Source organism: Doryrhamphus excisus, linkage group LG14 (assembly GCF_037039965.1).
Source record: "Doryrhamphus excisus strain RoL-2023G ecotype Guam linkage group LG14, RoL_Dexc_Guam_v1.1, whole genome shotgun sequence".
Lineage (NCBI taxonomy): Eukaryota > Metazoa > Chordata > Actinopteri > Syngnathiformes > Syngnathidae > Doryrhamphus > Doryrhamphus excisus.
This window is the reverse complement of record NC_136370.1, coordinates 3277069-3300717: the sequence shown is the minus strand read 5'-3', so window position 1 is coordinate 3300717 and position 23649 is coordinate 3277069. Positions and strand designations below refer to the sequence as shown.

Sequence of the window (23649 nt, the reverse complement as noted above, 5' to 3'; positions counted from 1 at the left end):
CGAGAGGTGTCTGCAACAAGCAGGAGGGTTCGGATGGAGCTGAGTGTCAAAATTAGTCCTTTTTATGTGTGTCTCAATTCTTTAAAGGGGACCTATGATTCTTTCCCCCCCTTTCTGACCTATAAATGTAGTTAGAATGTTCTCTTCTGGTGTTAAATCATGACAAAGTTTCAGGTAACGAGGTTTGCACATTTGGAAGTGAGTCTGAAAGAAGTTTGGGATGGCTCAAAACGCTCGGTTTTAGAGGGTGTTGCTAAACTGTTCTTTTGTGATGTCACAGAAAGCGAGATTTCTCATGGGCCCTTTGGTGTTTCTTTGGGTGTAAAGGACATTTGTTCAATTCTGAAAGACGCCACCATCGGGTTGGAATTCCTGATTCCCTACCAGCAAGTGTTTTTAAAGCCGAGTTTTTAAAACAATGGTCCCGCAAAACACAACGCTAAAATGCTAAAGCTACTTACCTTTGAGAGATGTTTCCTTAAGAAACTTGGGACTGTCCAGTCTGTATATCTGGATCTGAGTAATTCATTCATTCATTCATTCATTTCTACCGCCTTATCAAGGCTGCATGGTGTGTGAGTGGTTACCTCACAGCCAGGTGACCCTGGTTCAAATCCGCTCTCGGCCATCTCTGTGTGGAGTTTGCACGTTCTCCCTGAACATGCTAGGTTAATTGGCGACTCCAAATTGTTTGTCTATATGTGCCCTGTGATTGGCTGGCCACCAGTCCAGGGTGTACCCCGCCTCTCACCCGAAGACAGCTGGGATAGGCTCCAGCACCCCCTGCGACCCTTGTGAGGATAAGCGGTAGAAAATTAATGAATGAAATTATTATCAACTCCTATAGCGTTTAGCAACTCCTATAAAATTGGGTTAGCAGCTAGCGGCTAACACCGCTAACACCGGAAGTCTTTCTAAGCAGTTGTGAGTGTCACCAACCACAGACGAGTCGGCATGCCTAGAGGCCGTCCGTGGGGGAAAACATTAAAACACACCATTTTCGCAGGGAGCACCAAATCCAAAGAAATCCAGCTGGAATAGGTGCAGATTCTGGAAGAACTAGAAAGCTTTCTGTGCTGGTTATGGTGTGTAGCTGCTCTGTAGGAATGTGGGAGGAAACCGAAGTACCCGAAGTAAAACCCCACACAGAGATGTCCCAGATGTGGCCAACATGCTAACCATAAGATAATTCAGAAGCAGATCCTCATGTGACACCCATATTTGGGTGTTGCTGACATTCTACACAAAGACCTATGACACTAAGTAATATGTTGAATTCCTGATGACTCATAAACAAGAGTATTGACGAGTGTCGACACGATTATCATCCATCCATCCATCTTCTATGACGCTTATCCTGACATGACTATCAATTAAAGATTAAATTAGTAGTAGGCTAGTATTAGCCTGCTTATTAGCCTGCTTATTATTGCCTATTATAGCCTATTATATGAAATTTGTCAGATTTTTTTTGTAAAAAAAAAAAAAAAAATTTAATTAATAAAAAATATCAAATTATTTAGGGGGGGTTAAGAACATTTTAGACCCTCTAAAGTGAGTCAGACCCTCACTTTAACATCAGTAAACTAAACTAATCATTTTATATGTCTCAAACAATTGCAACTTTTACTGTTAAAAAGTGTCCGTAAAAATGTAATTTGTGTATAAGGAACCAGACAGTTGGTTGGTGTTTGCAAATAAAATGAAAAGAACCAAAGAAGGCCTTTCTGGTACTTTTATATCAGACAGGACAACACGAGATGGTGTGTTTAAAGCATGGAGGCCACTTCCAACCAAACAAGCGCCAAAGAGCGAAAGTTCAAGTTTGGCACCGGGCCAACGAGCGGCGAGGTCAATGCACGTGTTGATTGACAGCGACTCAAAAACAATGGGCCTTTTGTCCCGGCTCCTTCATGCTCGTCCTTTTGTGTCAATTAGGGCTCCTCTGAGGAGAGGTGGTCATGTTGCTTTGTTGCGAGCGCACACAGACTCTTTGCTTGGCGTTTGATGGTTAGCGTTAGCGTTAGCGTGCACACGATGAGAGCTTGCCATGACACTGATATGACAATGCAGCTGTGATCTTGAAGGGGAGGGGACTCCGTCATGCCAACTTCTTTGGAAATAACCGCTTGGTGACTGCTACATTTGTAAACAATTAGCAAGCAGGAAATAGCTTTTGTTTTGATTGACATTTTGATGCAAATACGGATACAAATACAAAACTCTCCTTTATTCTCCTGTTTTGCCGTATGGATCACAGTGGGAGTGGGACCAATCAAATATGGGTAGAAGCCGCCATAATTTACATGTACAAAAAGTGTTTCAAACGGCGTGGGGAAAAAAAACAAAGCAAAAAATGTACCACTTCCACACAGTATGAGAGGAGAACCTTTTTTTCCACAGTAGCCGGTCTCCATGCAGTGTGAAAGATAATGTCACGTCGCATAACATTACTAATACCTAGTGAGCACAATACTACATATAAGTTATTTCAATATTTTTTGGACTAATAATAATAAACAGCAATCATTCATTGATTATTTTTGAAAAAGCATGATATAGTGAGGGAGCGATGTTCCAGTGACGACTGTACTTCATATACAAATTAAAGGTAGCCCCCCCCTAAAATGAATAAATATTGAATTATTCGTGATTATTCTCTGTGTTTTAACATGAACACCCCCCACTGTTATGTGTGTCCATTCAGAACCAGTTTCGAACTATAGGAACATGTGATTCTATGGGTCTGCTTGCAGAACTTTTCCACCCTGGCACCAGTTCTTCCTCTGGTGAATGACCGCGTCGGCTGCCAAGCGTGGACTTCTCAATTAGAGTGGATCCACTGACCCGGGGGTCTGTTTGATCACCTTCCCTCGGGGCCCGGAACATCGGTGACCCCCTCCCTCCTAATTTGGCTGCGGCACGTCTCTATCGGGTGACATTGAAAAGCGCCATTGTGGTGCGGCTGGGAAGCGGCTGGAAAATGTTCCGAGTGCGGTCTTTGCAGGGGTGACGTGTAGGTTGCCGTCCTGAAATGACCCCGAAGGACGGAGGTGACACCTCGCTAATGAGAAACATGGAACTGAAAGAGTCTTCCCAGGGATGGGATGGGATCGACTCAGGACACGGGAGAGATGCCGGAGTCTAAAACAAGACCTTAGACTATCAATTGTAGCAACAGTACGACTGGACACTCGTTTGCCTTCATGTTGACCGATTCCAGTTTTGTGAAGGATTAACGTTGGCTCTTCTACGGCAGCGTGCGGGAAACGTCCTGATGGGTGGCGTCCAGGGAATCAGGACGGGTGTCTCCTGAGAATGATTTGATCCAGTAAGGCTCAATTAAGTGGTTGCTTTAGCCCTTGTGTGGAGCGTCTGAATCGGAGCCAGGTCATCTCCGGGTGAAGGTGTTATTCATTATTTTTCCGCCTGTCGGATCCCATGAGCGGCGGCGGGAGACGGTGGCAGCGCGGCGGCCGAGGAGCAAAGGGCCCGCCGGTGGGCTACGTCAAGCGCACTCAAAACCTCTCCACTCGCCGTGGGGATTATGATCAACAAAGCATGTCCCACACCTGCACCGGCCAGCACAATGGAAACTCCGCGGGCCGATGGAGGCGCACGGAGAGAGCAATTATTAGAGGCCCTTGACGATGAAATGGATTACATTAACCCCTTGTGTTGATCTTCATCCTGGAGATACGACATACGAGGCTGACATTTTGGATCCCCGACTTTATTCCAGACCCATCTCTTTGGTTCAATTTCCTATCAGGCCCTCATCCACAATCTTTATGTGACATGAAGGCACACATCTATCTCTTTTATGTGTGTTCGAAAGATATAAAAAAGCTAAAACATGCTGTAACTAACATGTACTATTTACAGTATTTGACCATATTTTGGGGTGGCACGGCGGTCTAGTGGTTAGCGCGCAGACCTCACAGCTAGGAGACCAGGGTTCAATTCCACCCTCGGACATCTCTGTGTGGAGTTTGCATGTTCTCCCGTGCATGCGTGGGTTTTCTCCGGGTACTCCGGTTTCCTCCCACATTCCAAAAACATGCTAGGTTAATTAGCGACTCCAAATTGGTATGAATGTGAGTGTGAATGGTTGTTTGTCTATATGTGCCCTGTGATTGGCTGGCGACCAGTCCAAGGTGTACTCCGCCTCTCGCCCAAAGACAGCTGGGATAGGCTCCAGCCCCCCCGCGACCCTCGTGAAGAAAAAGCGGTAGAAAATGAATGAATGAATGACCATATTTTGGTCCTTTTAAGCATTTCCGTGTAAATGGAGCATTGTTTTAATATCTTTAGAAGGCACAGCTGACTTTGGACTGGACATTCATTTCCTATGCTGTTTAATCCTCACTAGAGTCATGGGGGTATGCTGGAGCCTATCCCAGCTGACTTTGGGCGAGAGGTGGGGTACACCCTGCGGACCATTTAGAGTCACCGAACCTTTTTGGACATACGGGAGGAAACCGGAGTACCCTCACAAAACCCACGCAAAACTCCACACAGAGATTCAAACCCGGATCTTCTGACTGTGTGGCCAACATTCTAAGAACATGCTACTGTGGGGCCATCTTACTTATATATTCATTCATTCATTTTCTACCGCTTATCCTCACAAGGGTCAAAAGGGGTGCTGGAGCCTATCCCAGCTGTCTTCGGGCAAGAGGCGGGGTACACCCTGGACTGGTGGCCAGCCAATCACAGGGCACATATAGACAAACAACCATTCACACTCACATTCATACCTATGGACAATTTGGAGTGGCCAATTAACCTAACATGTTTTTGGAATGTGGGAGGAAACCGGAGTACCCGCAGAAAACACACGCATGCACGGGGAGAACATGCAAACTCCACACAGAGATGCCAGAGGGCGGGATTGAACTCTCTTAGCTGTGAGGTCTGCGCGCTAACCACTAGGCCGCCGTGCAGCCGCTTACTGATATATAACTGATATAAAGTGACTTATTTGTTCATATAACGTAAACATCAGGATGAACAACACTGCGTCTATCAATTAAGCACTGCTGTTTATGCGATGATGCCTTCAAGTGCACTGGTAACTTTGACATAACCGATCAGAGGATGAAAAAATACTGACGTTACTGCATCCCTGCCAGCTTGCCCTGTGTGGCACATCTGAAATCTGATTGGTTAAAGAAACATGCTCATAATGTTGAAGTGACATGGGCCTGCATTCTTGATTTCGAAGGCCCTGGGCAGATTACATTGACATGATGTCAGATGGAAGCTGAAATCTGATTAAGTAGTCAAAATCTTAACATAAAAATACACGAGTGGAAGGAAATACTAGAATTGAGTATGTGCTTCTGGTAACATTTAGGCCTGCAGTGAAGGCTATGCTGTATCTGATGGCACACCACTGCATAGATAAACAGAAAAACTACAATAGATTGAATTAGACTGAATTCTAACTTGCATGTACTCTATTGCTGAGTAATATTAAGCTACACTGGCGTGTACAACATTTGCTGTCAGTTTCAATCTCGTAGTTCTTTAGCGGCGCTACTACTCCCAGTATGAGCTGTTGTTAGCATGTAGCTAGATCCGCCACCTCGCTAGCCTGATAGCTAGCCCAGGGTTTGTTCCATTCGTGTTTTATCGGACGCTCTAATATTGCTGGCAGAGGCGGGTGTGAGCCCCCCCCCCGGGGAACCCACCTTGGGCCAGTGGGGCCTGAAGCGCAGAGGAATGCACATGGTTGGCCTCATGAACGCCCCGCCCCCTCTCTCTCCGACACTCCCACCACACACACACCGTCTGTTTAGCTTTTAATTGGGCCTACTCGGCGGGCACCTCTCCAGATCACACTGTCACTTTACACTGCGTAATAAGCTATTAGCCCCCCCATGACACCCCCCCCACTCTAATCGACATGGACATGCTCATTGTGTGGGACGAGGACTGTTGTTTCTATGGACGTCCACGCCTCGGCTTTGCAGGAGGACACAGACGGAGGGGGGCGCGGCACAGTGGGGAGGAGAGGGTGATGTAGGTAAACACAACTGGGAGGTGGTGGGGGGGTCAAGCTGAGGCGAACCCGCTCTCCGTGCCCCCCAGGAAACAAGAAAACAAACTGTAACACCTTCAGCTCTGCTATCCTGCTTTGGCAAAAATATGACTTTACGCCTCGTCCCAAAACAACAACACAGAACCTTTTGGTCCCCTCTGACGCCCACTACCACCCTCCCCCAAACCCTTGGGAGCAGTCATAATAAGCAACCGCCCAATCAGATCAACCCCGAACCAAAGAAAACTTTTTTTGGTAGCCATGTTGCATTGTGGGGGAGGGGGAACCATCCAAAGCAACAGGACTGATTCCACAGGTGCTAATGCTAGCTTACGCTGGTATCCCACCCCCATCCAAGAGCCAGCATCTTCACTTCCTGCACCCAACAGAAACAACCTGGTGAGCCACCGTCTTTAAAAAGTTGACAAGTATCGAGAAGCACGGAAACGCGGCGGAAAACCCAAATGAAAGCTAGAAATGGCGCTGTGGGCGGAGCCAATGCAACAGTGTGTGTCACTATGAGAATAATTAGTAACACACACACACTTTCTACATCCATGCTCTAATCCAGCTCCCTCTGAGCTCGAGGTCTCGGGGGAAAGGTTCATCCAGAGGGCGAAACCAGCCTCCATGGCAAAGTAAGAAATGGAGGGCTGGGGGGCCGGGGGGCTGTGGGGGTGGTGTCGGAGGAAAAGGGGGCGCCTGGCGTTCCTAACAGCTTTTTGTCAGCACATGAGGGGGATCGGCGGTGGTTACTGGTTTTTGAGGTTCCTCACCCGCATTTGTCTGGGGTCAGCGCACTGGGTAGGGGGGTCAATGAATGATTTGGGGGGGGCGGGGTTAGAACATCAGCAGGGAAATGCAGTTGTTTTGTTGACCACTTTAGAACTTTAGAAAGACACGTTCCAAAGTGTCACAAGACCCACTTCCACCCAGTGGGACTCAAAACTGACGAAACGCCCTTTTGGCTCTCGTCCTTTAGGGTACCAGGAGCAGTCCAGTGTACCTAAAGGGCGGAGCTAAGTAGAGTCCTGATTGGTGGACAGAGAACGGTGACTTCTGTGTGTTCTTTTGGCATCCCACAAAATGTTTGAGTACCTGATAATAATCAGTGTGCCATTTCTTCCCTTCACTTACCACCCTTTGGTACCCTGCTGTTGGGGCACCACCACCTATGGGGCAGCGAAAGGGGCGGGGCTGCACGGAGATAGTGTAGTGTGCCGTTTGGCGAACAGAGAATGGTCACTTCCTGAGGGGGAAGAAGACCAAAACCAAGTAGAAAGATGTCCTCCATTTGACCCAGCAAGTCCCCAAGGGGGCGTCCCCTTGTTAAAAAAGTGCTAAGACATTTTACCTTCACTTGTTCACTTTCTGACCAAACATTAGCAAGAAGGCAGGAGGGGAAAAGCTGTACCGTGCCCCCCCTGCCCCCCCCGCCCCAGCCACCCTCCATAACCCCCCCCACCACACTGCAGGTGCAATCCAAGGCCAACCGCGACGCTCCATCAGCTTTGCAGCAGGCTAGCGAGGCGCTTCAGATGAGGAAGGGGTTGGGGGGCTGGGGGATTGGGGTCTTGTCACCCCACCCCTGGCCTTGGCCTGTGCCGGTCATTGGGACAGAAAGCTGGAACGCTGCCCGGCCAGCCTGCTGGAGGCCAGGCAGCAGTGAGGGCGCTGAAGCGGGCCGAGGTTGGGGCTCCAAAAGGGAGGGGGGGGGGGGGGTGGCACCTGACCTCGAGATGACCATTGGGTGTTCCCTCATTGGGCAGTGGTGCCCGTCCCCCTGATGATGATCTGCTTCTCTATGATCAGTTAAGGCTGTCTGGACTCCTCTGGATGCTTCAGTTGCTATATAACTAGTTTGCTAGCGAGATTATACATAAATTAGCCAACGGCTCTAGTGGGGGGGGGGTCTATGGGTCAAAGTGGGAAACATTTGCATATGACTTTAAGATCTTCTCATCTGTAATTCACCCTCAAAGCCAGCGTGGAACGCCAGGTAATAACGTACACATCATACATTGGGCAATTATAGCAAGTGGGGGGTGGGGGGTGTCTTTTAAAGCTTGTTTGCGATGATTCATGGTTCCTCCAATGTAATTTCCCTGTCATTCCCCTCTCAACAGCCCGCCGCCATCTCGCTAACACATCAAACTGTGATTGGTCACACTTCCAAGTACTTCTGGACAACGTCCGAACCCCACTTTCTAATTTTGTGGGTATAGGACTTGAAAATAAACGCATGAAGTCTTTGGAGAGCTAATTGAAAAGTTTTTAGAAGCGACTGACTTGTATATGAACCCAAAGAGCAGTAACGTAGGTCAAATTTTGTTGCTTGCAATACAATGACAATAAAGGCGATTCTGATTCTGATTCTGATTCTGATTAACCGACTCCAACCACTTCTGCCTGATCTTGCCCGGTAGAAAGATTTCCTGGCAGCCACAGCTAACAACCGTAACCTGCACTCTAAAAGCCAGAGCCAACTCAAACCTCATTATCTTAACCTTACATTGTTTACCAGGAGAATAATAATAATAATAATCTGGATTAAATATTGATACACAATGCACAACGATGAGCCAATTCAAGAAACAATACAAGCAGTTGATGTTTGCTAAATACAAGGATGAAGAGTCTTGAACCAGTCATGATGTGCTATATATATCACTATATTGACACTTACTATGGTACCCATTATGGCATTGGATGATCATATCACCGAGTACTAATAAAAATAAAAATAAAAATAAAAATAAAAATAAAAATAAAAATAAAAATAAAAATAAAAATAAAAATAAAAATAAAAATAAAAATAAAAATAAAAATAAAAATAAAAATAAAAATAAAAATAAAAATAAAAATAAAAATAAAAATAAAAATAAAAATAAAAATAAAAATAAAAATAAAAATAAAAATACTTAAACTATATTAGGAAAGCAGGAAGTGAACAAATGTAACAGTTACTGATTGTAAAAGTAGGATTTAATAAGCTTTGCTTCTTCCTACTCCTTTTGGACATGTGGAACTGTGAACTGATTATGGGATGCACTCAATTGTAATCTGATGCATGTTCAAATGAAATAAAACCATTACCATTACCATTACCATTACCATTACCATTACCATTACCATTACCATTACCATTACCATTACCATCTTTTATGTTGTCTGTCTTTGGTCTGACATAACGACGTGGCCCTCCTTTCATAAATAAGTCTTGCTTGAGACGTGTCGTTCATGTTGACAAAAGGTTTTCCACGGGCTGGAAGAGACAGCAAAGCAGCACACACAGACTCTACCCCCCACCCCCACCCCCACCCCCAATACACACACACACACACACGCAAAGGCTAGATTCAGACATGAAAGGCAGGTGGAGTGAAACCATGAAATTACAGCGAAGGTGTCAATTACCCTTTGAAAGCACAGCCAGGCAAGACCCGGCCCGTCGCTGGAATTAGAACAAATAAAGAAGAACTGAGGGTAGAAGAAGAAGAAGGAGGAGGAGGAGGAGGAGGAGTGGATGGGTGGGAGTGTGCTTTTAACAATATTGCATCCATGTAAACGCTCTTAATTTGTCTAGAAATCACCCCCTCCCCCCCTTCGAACACTTCACCTCGCACACATCACACGCCGTCGGCCCGCCTCCGTGACGGCGCCGAGTCTGCAAGAGATCCAAGAGCGAGACCATTTGTCAGATTTCTCCTCTAGGGTTCTGGCGGGGGAAAACCTGCACACCCTTTTTCTTAAAATTGATCTGCGACAAATTTACACCGAAGCTCCCTGCAGGCGGTGAGGCCTAAGACTGGCTTGATTTTATTGGAATTTATTTGCATGTAAATAGAAAGTATCACTTCCTGTGGCCATCATAAGGGCTTTATGAAGTGGACAGGAAAAGGGAATTCTAGATTTTAACATTCTTACGTTAAGTAAAACATGAAGTTTACTCACAAGTGAGGGCGTATACGGTGGTGTGATACTTCCTGATTTTAATCACAATTAAATGTTTCACATCATCCAACAAATTCACTGAGTCACTGACAACACAACTTTTAAACTTTTAAACTTGTTATTATTAAGGTACAGCATCGCTGGACTTCAACACATAACATGTCCGCACACGCACCCTTCATTTCTTCAGTATTTTGCAGTACTAATATTTGATTAGTATTTATTATTTGTGTATAATTGTATTTATTCTCCAAACGCCCGTTTGTTGGACTTTGACGGTAAGTGACAGTAATTATTAGAATACAATCCTCCCTGTCTCTCTTTAATTGCCATTGCTGTGCTCGCAACAAGGTTAGTTAACAAGCTAAATGCATGGAAGCATAATCCAGGTATAAGATTCAAACTATTTTTATTTTTCACCAAGAATTAGAACATTTGTCAGGGAATTTGATGAATCGGGAATATGTGTGTGTGGCAGTGGCATCATTTGGCCTGTTTTAAAATGTTTAAAATGTTCTTAAGCCCCCCTAAATCATTTTAATATTTTTATTGATTTGTTTTTATTTTTGATAGATTTTTTTTTACAAAAAAAACTCTGACATATTTCATATAATAGGACAAAATCAAACTGATAAGCAAGCCAATAAGGAGGCAATATTTCGGAAAAAGAACATCATAACCACAGTAAAATATGGCGGCGGTAGTGTGATGGTCTGGGGCTGTTTTGCTGCTGCTGAAGATGCTGAGTTGTCAAAACAAGATGTCGGCTGTACTTTGTTGGAGGCCCGCAAAAGATGACGACGATGACGACTGAGTGACATTTTTTCCCTCTTCTTCTTCTTCCTCTTCCTCCTCTTCTTCAGCAGACATGAAGTGATGTTACGTCCAGACAGCCCGGGTCAAAGAGGATGCCGCCTTTGATTTGTTGACAGACAAAACGCTCCGTCAAAGGAGAGAAAAAAGCCCCCTTAGTTTTCTTGTCGGCGCTCTCTCGTACATGCACACGCACGTGCACGCTCAGTGGTGACTCAGACTGCTGACAGCTTTCGTTAATGTGAATAAATAGAAGAATAATATAATGATGTCAATAATGTACTATAGCACAATTCATAAAGTATAGAACTACAGCAGAGCTGCTGGGGATGCTGTCGTGGCTAATTACTGTTAATTACATCAGTAGGCGCACAATGGGGCATTCTAAAAAAAAAACTAAAATTAAATTAAATTAAATAATAATAATAATAATAAATTTTATTTGTATAGCGCTTTTCAGAATACTCAAAGACGCTTTACAGGGAAGAAAAAAAAGTTGAGTAAAAAATCAAAGTAGTAGACGTTAAAATACAACATCCATAATTCATTCAGAGCTAAAAGCTAAAATTAAACATGACATTTCAATAAAACTGCTTAATTCATCTCAATTTCCGATACCGATATCAATATCATATTGCATTTTTATGCTGAATTCGGGACGATAATTATCGATAGAGATTATCATCCCTAATTGTTATAATAGAAAATGTTATAATGTTACAATAATAAAGTCCAAATATTACAACAATAAAGTCATAGTAATATTACAAAAAATGTTTTGAAAAAAATGTAAAACAAAAATGTTTACAAAATGTAAAAAAAATAAAAATGTAAAAATATTAAAGATAAATGTAAGGATACATGTAAAGATAAAAAATATAAAAATGTTTCAAAAAATGTTCAAAAAATGTAAAAAAAATTGTAAAAATGTTTAAAAATGTTTTTTAAAAGTTTTTAAAATGTTTAAAATATGTTAAAAAAAATTTAAAAAGTAAAACATAAATACTTAACTAAAGTAAAACAAAAAGTGTAATTTAAGGTGTTAAGACATATCATTGAGTTAATACTTTGCTGAATACTTAATCAAAATACCCGAGTACTGCATAGTTTATGTTTCATTTGCATTAGTTTTATGTCCGTTACAAATGCCAGAGGCTTTTCTTGTCACAAAAGTAACAAAATGAAGTTTACATAAGAAATTAAATGAAGTTTTGTGGCTTGTAAAAAATATATGGTGTTATAATTATTGATTTCAGGTGGTACGTATAATGAGGATTTTGACATTGAAAACCTTGAGTAGAGGTAGCCACAAAATTGTTGTGTGGTGGAATCTGCGCTAGTAGTATTTGTTGTTGTTGTTGTTGTCAGGGAACTTTAATGCACCGGAATGTTGTAATTGACCTGTTTTGTGTTGTTCTGGGAAGAAAACAGGGCGGCAAATGAACTGAGTCTTATTAAAGTGGTTTCATTTGCAGTAATTGATGTTGTGTAATGAGTTGCCTGGTCTTGGTCAGGGACGGTGTCGTTTTATTAGCCTCCCATCGCACACGCTGCCAATCCAAAAATGGGCCCTCGGGTCTCTACGGTGGAGGCTGAGATGATTTGACGTGCTTTTCATATTTTTTGCCATCTGTCACCACTTTGCTATGTTAGCTAGGCGGGCCCGTAGTGCTGGGCGCCCTGGGGGGAGGCAGGTGGAACCGCACACACCGGGAAGGGAGGCAGGCAACATCCACACAATGGCGGCGGGTGTTTTCCAAATGTTTTAATATGCTTGTCATGGACTTTTTTTGTGTTGCGCAGTCAGGGCCAGCGATGCCTTCTCTGAGTCATGTTTGCAACTTCATTTCTAATATTTGCTCCATCAAATGACATTCATTATAATATAGACTCAATCTTATTCAGTTATTCTTATTATTGGGATTAATTTTCATCTATTATCTTCATTTTGTAGCATGTTTCTTGGCTGGACTGCTTCCAGCGTACTTCATGTGTTTTTGCCATGTCAGGGCCTTCAGAATCACCAGTGCTGGTCCCTGTCAGATTAGCAATGGAATTAGCTTTTTTTTTTAGCCAGTCATACTTCAGATTCAGTAACTACTAAGCAACAAGTATTATTCTTTTAAGCTGTTTTTATTTCTGCAACATGTACGTGTGTGTGTGTGTGTGTGTGTGTGTGTGAGAGCGAGAGAGAGAGAAAAAGATGAGAAGCAGTGTTGTGTTTGTCGTCTTCACTGAGTGACTCCATCAAGTGTCTGAGGGGTCAGCGGCACCCAGTGACCCCTATAGTCGGCATCCTGGCTGAGTTGGGATCAGGTCCCCATCCTGCACCTTCAAAGGAGGAAACCAGCCACCCCATCCTGGAGCATCTCCATAGAAATGCCATGCATGCATTTACACGGTGACAGGCGGTGGCGTACGGTGAGCTCTCATTGGTCCGCACGTCATCAATGGGGGTCACTGGGCGTGGTTCTTTTTTTTTTTTTTTTTTTTTTAGCAGACGTGTTGAAACGAGACCAGGACGAGGCAAGCTTCCATGTCCGTGTTTCTTTCCGTCGGCTGCGTCATGTTCTTTTGACAGCAACCAGACAACAAAGCAAACGTCACCGTGTGTTTAGCCACTTGCTAACATGAAGAATATCGGGATTTTAGTCAGTAATGATTTAAGTGTTGATCGAAAGGGGGACATGAGACAAAAACACAGGCCCAATTTCTAATCTAAGAATGTCATGTTCAGTGGCGTCATTAGGCCTATTTTAGGGAACATTTAAGAACATTTTAGGTGCTTTTAAAATGTTCTAAAATGTTCTTAAGTTCCCCTAAATAATTTGATATTTTGTATTTTTTTTTACAAAAAAATATCTGACAAATTTCATATTATAGGGCAAAAGCAGGCTTAATAAGCAAGCCATGTCCGCACATGCACCCTTCATTTCTTCAGTATTTTGCAGTACTAATATGTGATTAGTATTTATTATTAGTGTATAATTGTATTTATTCTCCAAACACCCGTTTGTTTGACTTTGACGGCAAGTGACAGTAATTATTAGAATACAATCTTCCCCGTCTCCATTTAACTGCCATTGCTGCGCTCGCGACAAGGTTAGTTAACAAGCTAAATGCATAGAAGCATAATCCAGGTTTAAGATTCAAACTATTTTTATTTTTCACCAAGAATTTTTGAATTATATATATATATATATATATATATATATATATATATATATATATATATATATATATATATATATATATACATTTTTTATTTTCTTTTTTACAAAAAAATCTGACAAATTAGGGCAAAAGCAGGCTGATAAGCAAGCCAATAAGCAGGCTAATACTAGCCTACTACTACTACTACTACTAGTAGTAGTAGTAATAATCATAAGAAGAATAATGAAGATAGTAATAATAATAGGCTAATGAATAATATAATAATGATTATGATATAATTGATGACTGTCCACTGGACAGAATGGTTGCAGAGCTTGAGCAGCGGTTTTGCAGTGTAGATTGTGTGTACTTGTGTACATTTAATGGTGGCCTAAAACTATTGAGTATCTCTACTAAATCTGTCCAAAAGTGGGAAAGTTATATCCCGCTTCTTGTTCCTTATTTGGTTTTTTGGTTTTATTTTTGAATGTTTACTACATTCATTCATATCCTGTGCACCCCCCCCCCCCTTCATTTCAGATTTTGAACATTTTGATGAAGGAAACATGCAATATACACACCCGCACACACTCATACACACACGTACGCCTGAAGTAAATCAGTCAGTAAAAAAAACAGATTAGTGGGCTTAAAGAGCATCTCATCCAGCAGAGGTCCGTCTAGAGAGCAGCTCCCACCAGACAAGCTGAGGCTGACGGAGGAAGCAGGTTGGATTAAAGCAGTTGAGCAGTAATCCTAAACCTGGATCTCAGCCAGACCACGGCCGTGCCGGACCACCGCCACATCTAAAAATACGCGTGTTCTTCCACGCCTGTCTCCCACGTTGGGTTCTTCACCCACTTGGGACATATACACTGTAACCTCCACGATAATTGGGGCCGTGAATCACATAAACAATCATATCATATATACATTATTGATACACGTTGTAGTGCTAGCTTACCGGTACATAATTCACCCCGGAACGATCGTTAGGAGAGTGGTTGCCACCCGGAGGCTTGGGCGCGAGGGAAAGGGGTTTCTCTTCCTGTGGTGTTTGCATGGTGGGATGTTATGTCTCACGTAGCGAGGAGTGTGTTAATGTTTGTGAGAAGAATAAAGTTTTCTCCCAAGTTCGACACCCCGCCTCAGATTCCAGTTCTTCAACGTATTCATTATTATTATGAATATACATTCACATTTTAAGGGATGGCCTAGGTTAGCCTATTCCCTGCATACAAAGTACCATGCTAACGATGCTAATGGATAGTTGTCCGAGCTCCAGGCTGCATTTTAAGATGTGTAGAGAAGCCCGCAGCTTCCTGTGAAGCGTTGGCGTTGCCAGTCAGCCGCCAGCCGTCAGCCGCCTCCTGACTCATCGTCTGAACACGAGAGGAGGAGGCGTGAGAGAGCCAGAGCAACAAACAGTCTGAAGACATCAGGTGAAAAATGGCTGTCAGGAAGCTCTGATGGATGCTTCACTGCCAAGACCGCACACGTGGAGCTCCACGCTTCAAAACACACACGTTGTTTTTAGACGCCATTTTGATTCTGGCCTGTAGGGGGCAGTGTAGGCTTGTTGGAAGTCAATCAGTGTTCTTTACTACTCAAACGAAGTTTTTGGACGTGACTCAAAATCTTTTATATAATTGTAGTCAGTGGCGTCATTAGGCTGAAGCCCCCCCTAAATAATTTGATAATTTGTATTTCTTTTATTTATTTATTTTTTTATTGATTTTGTTTTTTTTATAACAAAATAAATATCTGACATATTTCATATGATAGGGCAAAAGCAGGCTAATAAGCAAGCCAATAAGCAGGCTAATACGAAGCTACTAGTAGTAGTAGTAGTAATAACCAGAAGAAGAAGAATTATGATAGTAATAATAATAGGCTAACTAATAATATAATATAGTTATTCAAAATTATTTGAATTATTTGTGCAATTTACTGTTTACGCTTTACATTGTTGTTCATATTTGATGTCATCTATTCTCCACATTATTATTCATTCATTCATTCATTCATTCATTCATTCATTCATTCATTCATTCATTCATTCATTCATTCATTCATTCATTTTCTACCGCTTCTCCTCACAAGGGTCACAGGGGTGCTGGAGCCTATCCCAGCTGTCTTCGGGCGAGAGGCGGGGTACACCCTGGACTGGTGGCCAGCCAATCACAGGGCACATATAGACAAACAACCATTCACACTCACATTCATACCTATGGACAATTTGGAGTGGCTAATTAACCTAGCATGTTTTTGGAATGTGGGAGGAAACCGGAGTACCCGGAGAAAACCCACGCATACACGGGGAGAACATGCAAACTCCACACAGAGATGTCCGAGGGTGGAATTGAACCCTGGTCTTCTAGCTGTGAGGCACATTATTATTATTATTATTTATTATTATTTATCTTCTTTGTCTCTGGTATTTACTGGTACTGGTACTTATTTGTGTTTTGAATTTTTTTGAATGTCTCCTTCATTCATTCATATCCTGTGCATCCCTGTCCTCAGAACGTAGTGACGCCCCTGATCGTAGTATTTCAGTTCCAAATGGGCAGCAGTAATAAAAGTAAAAGCTGTATTGTAACGCTGTTCTGTGTAGGACCGCTTGACTTACTACGGAAATAATAATGTGAAGTGAATCCTTTAGTTGAATTGTTGGTGATTGCTTCCAGGAAATAGGACAGGTCCACAGGGGTCATCTTCTTCCTGGAGTCCAACCACCTTGACTTACTTCCTCATTTGATTGTACAGGGAGTTATGTAACATTGTTGTCGTTGGACATGTGTACTTCCTGCTTTATGTGCACTACAGTGAAAACTTGACTTGAGAAATGACTTCCTGTTGGATGTCCAAATTTACTGACACGGAGGCCATTTTTGATGTTTTTCATGATGTAAAAAAGGCTAATCCCAAACCCCATTGACTGTATTTCCCTTTGAGGTGTACTTACTGAATTTTCTGGCTTCTCTCTCACGTTTTTTCTAAATTAAATAATAAATAATGTTGTTACGTGATTGAATACAGTCCAAAAGATTGCACATTTAAGCAAAAGTTACCCTTTTTTGCCGAAAGTAAGCATTTTGTGTTGTAGTTTGTGTAGTTTGGACACCAAAGCAGACACTGAGAAGGCAGGAGGTTGACAAAGTCTAATAAAAGTAGAAAAGTACAAGATAAAACACCAAGGACACAGAAACACATTGAAGAGACGAGTCCAGTGTCGGAATAACATCTTGTGCTTTCCTGTTTTTTTGTTGTATTCCAGGAAAGGGACAAGAGGATCTACTCCCACTTCCTGCCCTTAAGGCTGAATCCCTTTAAAAGCCGCCAGCTTTGACTTTTTGGTTGAAACGCCATCATGGTGTCAGAGAAAAAGCTCATGGTTGTTGCTCTCTTGGTTTTTGCCTTCTTCTCCAAAGGTGAGGCTCACTTTGACTTGTACTTTTAGATCCACTGGATGCATGACATGATTTATCGAAGTGCCATGTCCTGTTGTGGCCCCCCTCAGGGGAGGGCATCATCGGGGGCAGGGAGGCGGCACCCCACTCTCGGCCCTACATGGCGTCTATCCAGGTGGTCGAAGGCGACAGCATGAAGCACGAATGCGGAGGTTTTGTGGTCGGCGATCGGTGGGTGATGACGGCGGTGCACTGCCTTCCCACAGGGTGAGGACTCCTCGTATGTGAGACACTCAAAACACTGGAAAATATAGCGTTGGGGCATTTTCATCACTTTATCAAAACCTCAGGATGGCCTAGACAAGATGGGAAAACAGGATATGTCCTAGGAAAGGAGGACATTTGGTCAGTAAAGCTCCAGGTATATTACTCTGACAGGGCAAACGGCAGAAAAGTGGTCCTTGGTGTTCACTCTCTGAGTCAAGATGAAGACACCAAGCAGACGTTTGACATTATGGAGCTCCACAATCACGCTCAGTTCGACTCGTCCAATTACGACAACGACATCGCTCTCATTAAAGTAAGCAAACTCAGTCGGCTGCCGTGTCTTTGTCAGACGACATAACCTTTGTCTTTTTGTGATCCTCGCAGTTGGATCGGCCGTTCAACACCTCAGACGCTGTCAAAGCCGTGGCGTTCCTGCGAGAAGACTCCGGCAACCCCGACACAGACGCCGAGGTGGACACGGCCGGCTGGGGGTCCCTGGACAATCTGGGCTCCCGGCCGGACAAGTTGAAGGAGGTGGTGGTGGAAGTGATGAACCCGGCACGCTGCAGACGCAGTGACTACTTTGGCAGGAAGTTCACCGCCAACATGATCTGTGCTCACAAGGTTTGCGAGGAACCTTGTGACCAGCCGCACAAGAAGGAGGACACCTGTGATGTGAGTTGTGATGCTTTTCCGGTGGACTAACATCAAGCTAGATTGGCAAGATACAGGAGGTCGACATGCGAGTTCCGTTACTGTGTTTCTCACCTTTACCATCAATGTTCTGTTGGAGACAGATACAGAGTCGTTCATCGTTCTGTGTGCGTCGTATATTACGAACAAATAAAACACTCACACACTATAAAGACGATTTAAGGATTCCCTGGCCGGAATCTGTCTATAGTGTCCCAATTGTAAAAGAACCGCGAACCATTCAGAGTCAGCAGAACGTTTTGGACACTCTGCGTTGTATACTATGAACAAATAAAACACTCACACACAATAAAGATGATTTAAGGATTCCCTGGCCTGAATCTGTCTATAGTGGCCCAATTGTAAAAGAACCGCGATCCATTCAGAGTCAGCAGACAGTCAGACAGCTTTGGACACTCTGCGTTGTATACTATGAACAAATAAAAACCACACACTATAAAGACGATTTAAGGATTCTCTGGCTGGAATCTGTCTATAGTGTCCCAACTGTAAAAGAACTGTGATCCATTCAGAGTCAGCAGACAGTTTTGGACACTCTGCGTTGTATACTATGAACAAATAAAACACTCACACACTATAAAGATGATTTAAGGATTTCCTGACTGGAATCTGTCTATAGTGTCCGAACTGTAAAAGAACCGTGATCCATTTGGAGTCAGCAGGCAAACACTAGACTAGTTTTAGACATGCTGTTTGGCTGTCCGATGGTTTTGGGTCACGTACCACTGTAATAATAATAATGATTCAATGGAGTACATACTGTATACGACTGAAATATCAGAACACGAGAAGTCAACACAAGGGCTGCCTGTTCTTTAGACACAATGGTTGGCATTTTTGAGTTTTCAGTTAGTTGTCACCCTAAGTTGACTGAGGTAGAAGTCAAAGGTCAAATCAGTACACAGTACAGCAGGAATTATGTTAGTGTTTTCCAGGATAAAATCTTTATTTTGAGTAATATATCACAACAAGTCCCTCCAATATTAACTGCCGTGCCTAAAGAAATGGAACAAAATGTATAAAGTACGACAAAGGAACAGTAATGGCAGAAGCGTAGGAGGCATCATCACAATCAGAAGCTGATTGTTGGAGATAAATATGTCAACATGCTTTGAAAGTCAGTCCAGCACATGAAAACAAACGTGCAGTGCCTTAGCCACCCTGTGGAACCTCATTCCATTCACCTGCCGTCAGTTTGTGTTGTATTGCAATATTTACATTATTATTTAGTTTGTTTTAGTTTATTTTGTTTTAGTTTTATTTAGTTTTTCCTGTTATGTGTTTTTATGTCACCAGTAGCCCATTTTTCCCATCAGCCCATCCCTGAATCACAACCTCAATATTAAACCCATCTTTCTCTTTTAGGGAGACTCTGGCGGTCCGCTGCTCTACAACGGCGTGGCGGTGGGCATCACGTCCAACGGAGGGAAGAAGTGCGGCCAACTGAAGAAGCCGGGGATCTACACTATCATCTCACACTACACCCAGTGGATAGACGGCATCATGGGCCTTCAGAGCGACGCTTAAGGATCACCTCGGGGGATATTTCCTTCCTCCTAGCTCATAAGGTCACAAGCCTGTCATATCTACTTGTCACTTTGACCTTCAACTGTAGCACCGAACCTAAACAGTAATCCCTTGGTTAATCACATTCACAAAGTCATATTTTTTTATTATAAATTGAATATTTTCATAGTTAGAGCATAGAAAACCCTTTTACAACCCTCTAAATGTTTGTTTGTCCATTGTTAGAGCCCTCTAAACATAAAATAACACCCCTATAGTCACATTTACACTCTTATTATCTCATATAGTAAACAAAATAACAACATAAATAAGACTCTGGTGTGTTGCTATATAAATGTGATCCATAGCAGTGGTGGGACGGACGTGATGTCAGGGCTACAGAGTTGAGTTTCAGCTTGGTGTGTTTTTATTAGGGACTTTTATTAGACGTTATTGTATCTGTTGTGGGATAATTCAAACCTGCAATAAAAGCCTGTTGTTGCAGGGATCTGGTCTCACCAAACATCTGAACCACTACATATTATCACATCTTTCACTGTGTCTTCTCAATGCTTTAATTTGCACTTTGGCTCATTTACAGTATACCGTATAGTATCGTGGTCTCCAAAGTCTGGCCTGGGGGTCATTTGTGAATCGTGGCACGTTATTTACGTATTGGACCATAACATTTTCCAAAAATAAAATTAAACTAAAGTCACACTGAGTACGCCATTCACGGGTGGTCAAAGCAAACACCTCCCTCACTCACGGTGCAACCAAAAATACCAAGTCGCACATGTGAAAACACACACAGACTGTACAGGGATCGGAATACACATTTACACACTAATATACTCTACATTCAAAACAAAACACACAAGTCATGTTTGGTAACTTCCTGTTACCTGTTGTGTTATTTTGGATGCACCGTGAGTAAGAGTGTAAATATTAAGCCGATTCACTGCAAGTAAAGAAAACCTCCTCAAGCAAGCTGAAGTGGGATGGTTTTTCTACTAATAAGCAGCCTGATTATGGCGTTTATGAGCACAACATGGCAGGTTTTCCCACAAATAAAAATAATGCTTTAGGTATAATTTGCGTCTATCAAAGTGGCCCCCAACAGAGTTTGGACACCCTGGTAAAGTCAAAGCAATCCAATAAGATACAGCACATGATGGATGATTGGCATTAAGCATCTTTAAGCAGGAAGTTGGCCTCCCAACTGTTGTTCTTCTTGTCCTCAATCGTTGTCTTCCTTCCCTGGAGCTCCTGAGCAGCGAACCTCTTCACGGCATGTGCTCGTCCTCCGTGGGACGCTACGAGCTTGTTGACGCCTGACAGCAGCTGTCTGACCTGAGGGTAGCTCAGACCATTGTGGGTCTTGGCCAGGCTCAGCTCATAGTAGCGGCTGCCGCACCTCCGGACGAGCTCATGCAGCGTGGTGTGGGCCCCCGCCACATAGTCGTGGATGCTCTGAGACCGCTGCGGGCCTTGGTTCATGTGCACAAACAGCACCATGCAGTGCTCGACGGCGTCCCTTCCAAAGATCCTCTGCAGGTAGGTTAGCATTTCGCTCTCACCCTGAGTGAAGCGGCCCACCTGGAGGACCAGCAGGTAGATGTGGGGTCCCGGCAGCGCCAGAGCCAGACAGTCCTTCACCTGCTCCAGGTTCTCCGTGCCGTCCTCATCCCACAGCTCGGGGGTGTCCACCAGGATAAGCCTCTTCCCCGCCGTGCAAACCTCCCTCCTCTCACAGACAAGGGTGGGGTGGGGGTCCTCGTCAGTGGACTCGGCGCTGGGGTACTGGTTGCTTGCTCGCTGCAAGATGAGATTGAGAGCTGATGTCTTGCCACAACCGGACAGACCCAGCAGGACGACGGACATCTTGTTTGTGTCATCCTCTAAAAGACGAGACAGATCAACTGGTTATTATGTCCTTCAAAGTTGGTGGAATTTTGGTGCAGATCCGGGTCGTTAATTGAGGGTTTTTCTGTTTGGTCTTTGTCAACTTTGGAGTGCATACACCAATATTCAATTAACCACAGACTATCCTATAGTGGTGCGTGATTTGTAAAGGCAAATATATACTATATACGTAGTTATATATAGCTTATGCAAACCACCTCGCTAACTAACAAGTTACATATAGCTTATGCAAACCAGCGAGCTAACTAACAAGTTATATATAGCTTATGCAAACCACCTCGCTAACTAACAAGTTACATATAGCTTATGCAAACCAGCGAGCTAACTAACAAGTTATACATATATAGCTTATCCAAACCACCTAGCTAACTAACAAGTTATATATAGATTATGCAAACCAGCAAGCTAACTAACAAGTTATATATAGCTTATGCAAACCACCTAGCTAACTAACAATTTATATATACAGCTGAAGCATTCAGGGGAGTCCAGACTATGACAAGAATGTTATTTTTGCCGCTCTGCTGGCAACAACTGGAAGAATTGATGTGTGGTCAAAGCAGGCTACTTTTACACCCACTTTTTAATGTGCATGACTGCCTCCTACTGGACTGGAGTGGAGCATGAGAGCTCAATGCTAATATTGTTGTTTCCGCTGAGAGACATTGAAAGTACTTTTGTGAGGACTATGGAGGAAACCTTCAAATACAGTAGTAAACCTATACCCAGACTATGGAAGAAACCAGTTTAAACATGACAAAACAACAATAGGTCGACAAGTCCTTCTGCTACTAATGGTACCTACCATCTTCTGGCCTGGCCTGGAGGTGCAGTATTGCTGTATGGCTGACCACAGCCTCCTCCAGGCTCTCCTTCTTTGCCTCGTGCCGCCTCCTTTCTGCAGCCTCCTTGCGTCTTTCCTCGTCGTGCTTCTCCCTCAGCTCCTCCACCTCTTTGGCTCGTCTCTCCTCCTTCTGGACGACCAACTGCTGGAAGGCCCGCACCTTCTCCTCAGCTTCCTGCACCTTCTGCTTCAGCATGCGCATGGCCGTGTCCTCTGTGCTGCGTTTCTTAGCGTCGGCCAGCATGCTGTGGCTGTAGCCCGTGGAACCAGTCTCGGCCAGCATGTAGTCCACCATGCTGACCAGCGCGCTGGCTTTGTCCCTGGCAGAGGTCGAGGTCATTGTGCAGTAGCGTCCATCGCACGTGTTTATTAGCTCCAGGAGGGTGTCATCCAGCATGGTCACCGCTTGGCCGTCTTCCAGAGAGACAATCACCAGGTACTTGTACGCCTCGGCTCCAAAATGTGCCTGAACTATCTCCAACAGTCGCATTTGTTTTGTTGTGTAATGCCCACCTTGAACCAACAGCAGGAATGTGCTGATTCCATCTTTGCAAGATGTGAAGCAAGCATTCATCACTTGGCTGATGTTCTCCTCTGTCATGTCTGCTTTTAAATCTGCATAGTGGAGGCTGATCAAGCGGTCATCCAGCACCAAGTTATAGACATGTTCCTCGGTATTCGATTGTTGGTCTTTATCTGTAACATTTTCCTCCAGCAAAGACACCAGAGAGGACCATTCCTCTTCTGTGGAGATGACCACCATGGCCTGTTTCATGTCTGCTAAACAAAGAAGTGCAAAAGAAGTCATTTATAATACATACAAATATACACACACACACACATATATATCTATATATATCCCGTATATGCACAAAAAGTTACACTTACTGCAGGACATGTCTCTGGCAAGGTGCAGGCTTTCATGAACAAGACAAATGACTGCTTGCTCTGCTCTGCAACATGAGAGGAACATTCCTGACATCAACAAGTATTGTGCCACCTGCATTGTTTTT

The 23649-nt window shown here is 43.5% G+C and overlaps 2 protein-coding genes across 2 annotated transcripts; one reads left to right on the top strand and one right to left on the bottom strand.

Moving 5' to 3' along the window:
• Positions 1-17246: 17246 nt before the first annotated feature.
• cfd (complement factor D (adipsin)) lies at positions 17247-19999 on the top strand. The gene is made up of 5 exons (XM_058077860.2): positions 17247-17400; positions 17490-17646; positions 17818-17959; positions 18031-18321; positions 19726-19999. Exons 1-5 carry the CDS (start codon positions 17340-17342, stop codon positions 19885-19887), a joined length of 813 nt encoding a protein of 270 aa, XP_057933843.2. The 5' UTR covers positions 17247-17339; the 3' UTR covers positions 19888-19999.
• Positions 20000-20006: 7 nt separating this feature from the next.
• LOC131132328 (uncharacterized) lies at positions 20007-23410 on the bottom strand. The gene is made up of 2 exons (XM_078796111.1): positions 22598-23410; positions 20007-21767 (listed from the first exon to the last, which is right to left on the bottom strand). Exons 1-2 carry the CDS (start codon positions 23397-23399, stop codon positions 21055-21057), a joined length of 1515 nt encoding a protein of 504 aa, XP_078652237.1. The 5' UTR covers positions 23400-23410; the 3' UTR covers positions 20007-21054.
• Positions 23411-23649: the final 239 nt, after the last annotated feature.

Coding starts and splice junctions, on each gene's coding strand:
- cfd (XM_058077860.2), top strand. CDS start 17,340: ATGGTGTCAGAGAAAAAGCTCATGGTTGTTGCTCTCTTGGTTTTTGCC. Junction 17,647..17,817: donor GTGCACTGCCTTCCCACAGG/GTGAGGACTCCT, acceptor TTACTCTGACAG/GGCAAACGGCAGAAAAGTGG. Junction 17,960..18,030: donor ACGACATCGCTCTCATTAAA/GTAAGCAAACTC, acceptor TGATCCTCGCAG/TTGGATCGGCCGTTCAACAC.
- LOC131132328 (XM_078796111.1), bottom strand. CDS start 23,399: ATGGTGGTCATCTCCACAGAAGAGGAATGGTCCTCTCTGGTGTCTTTG. Junction 21,768..22,597: donor CCAGGCCAGGCCAGAAGATG/GTAGGTACCATT, acceptor CTCGTCTTTTAG/AGGATGACACAAACAAGATG.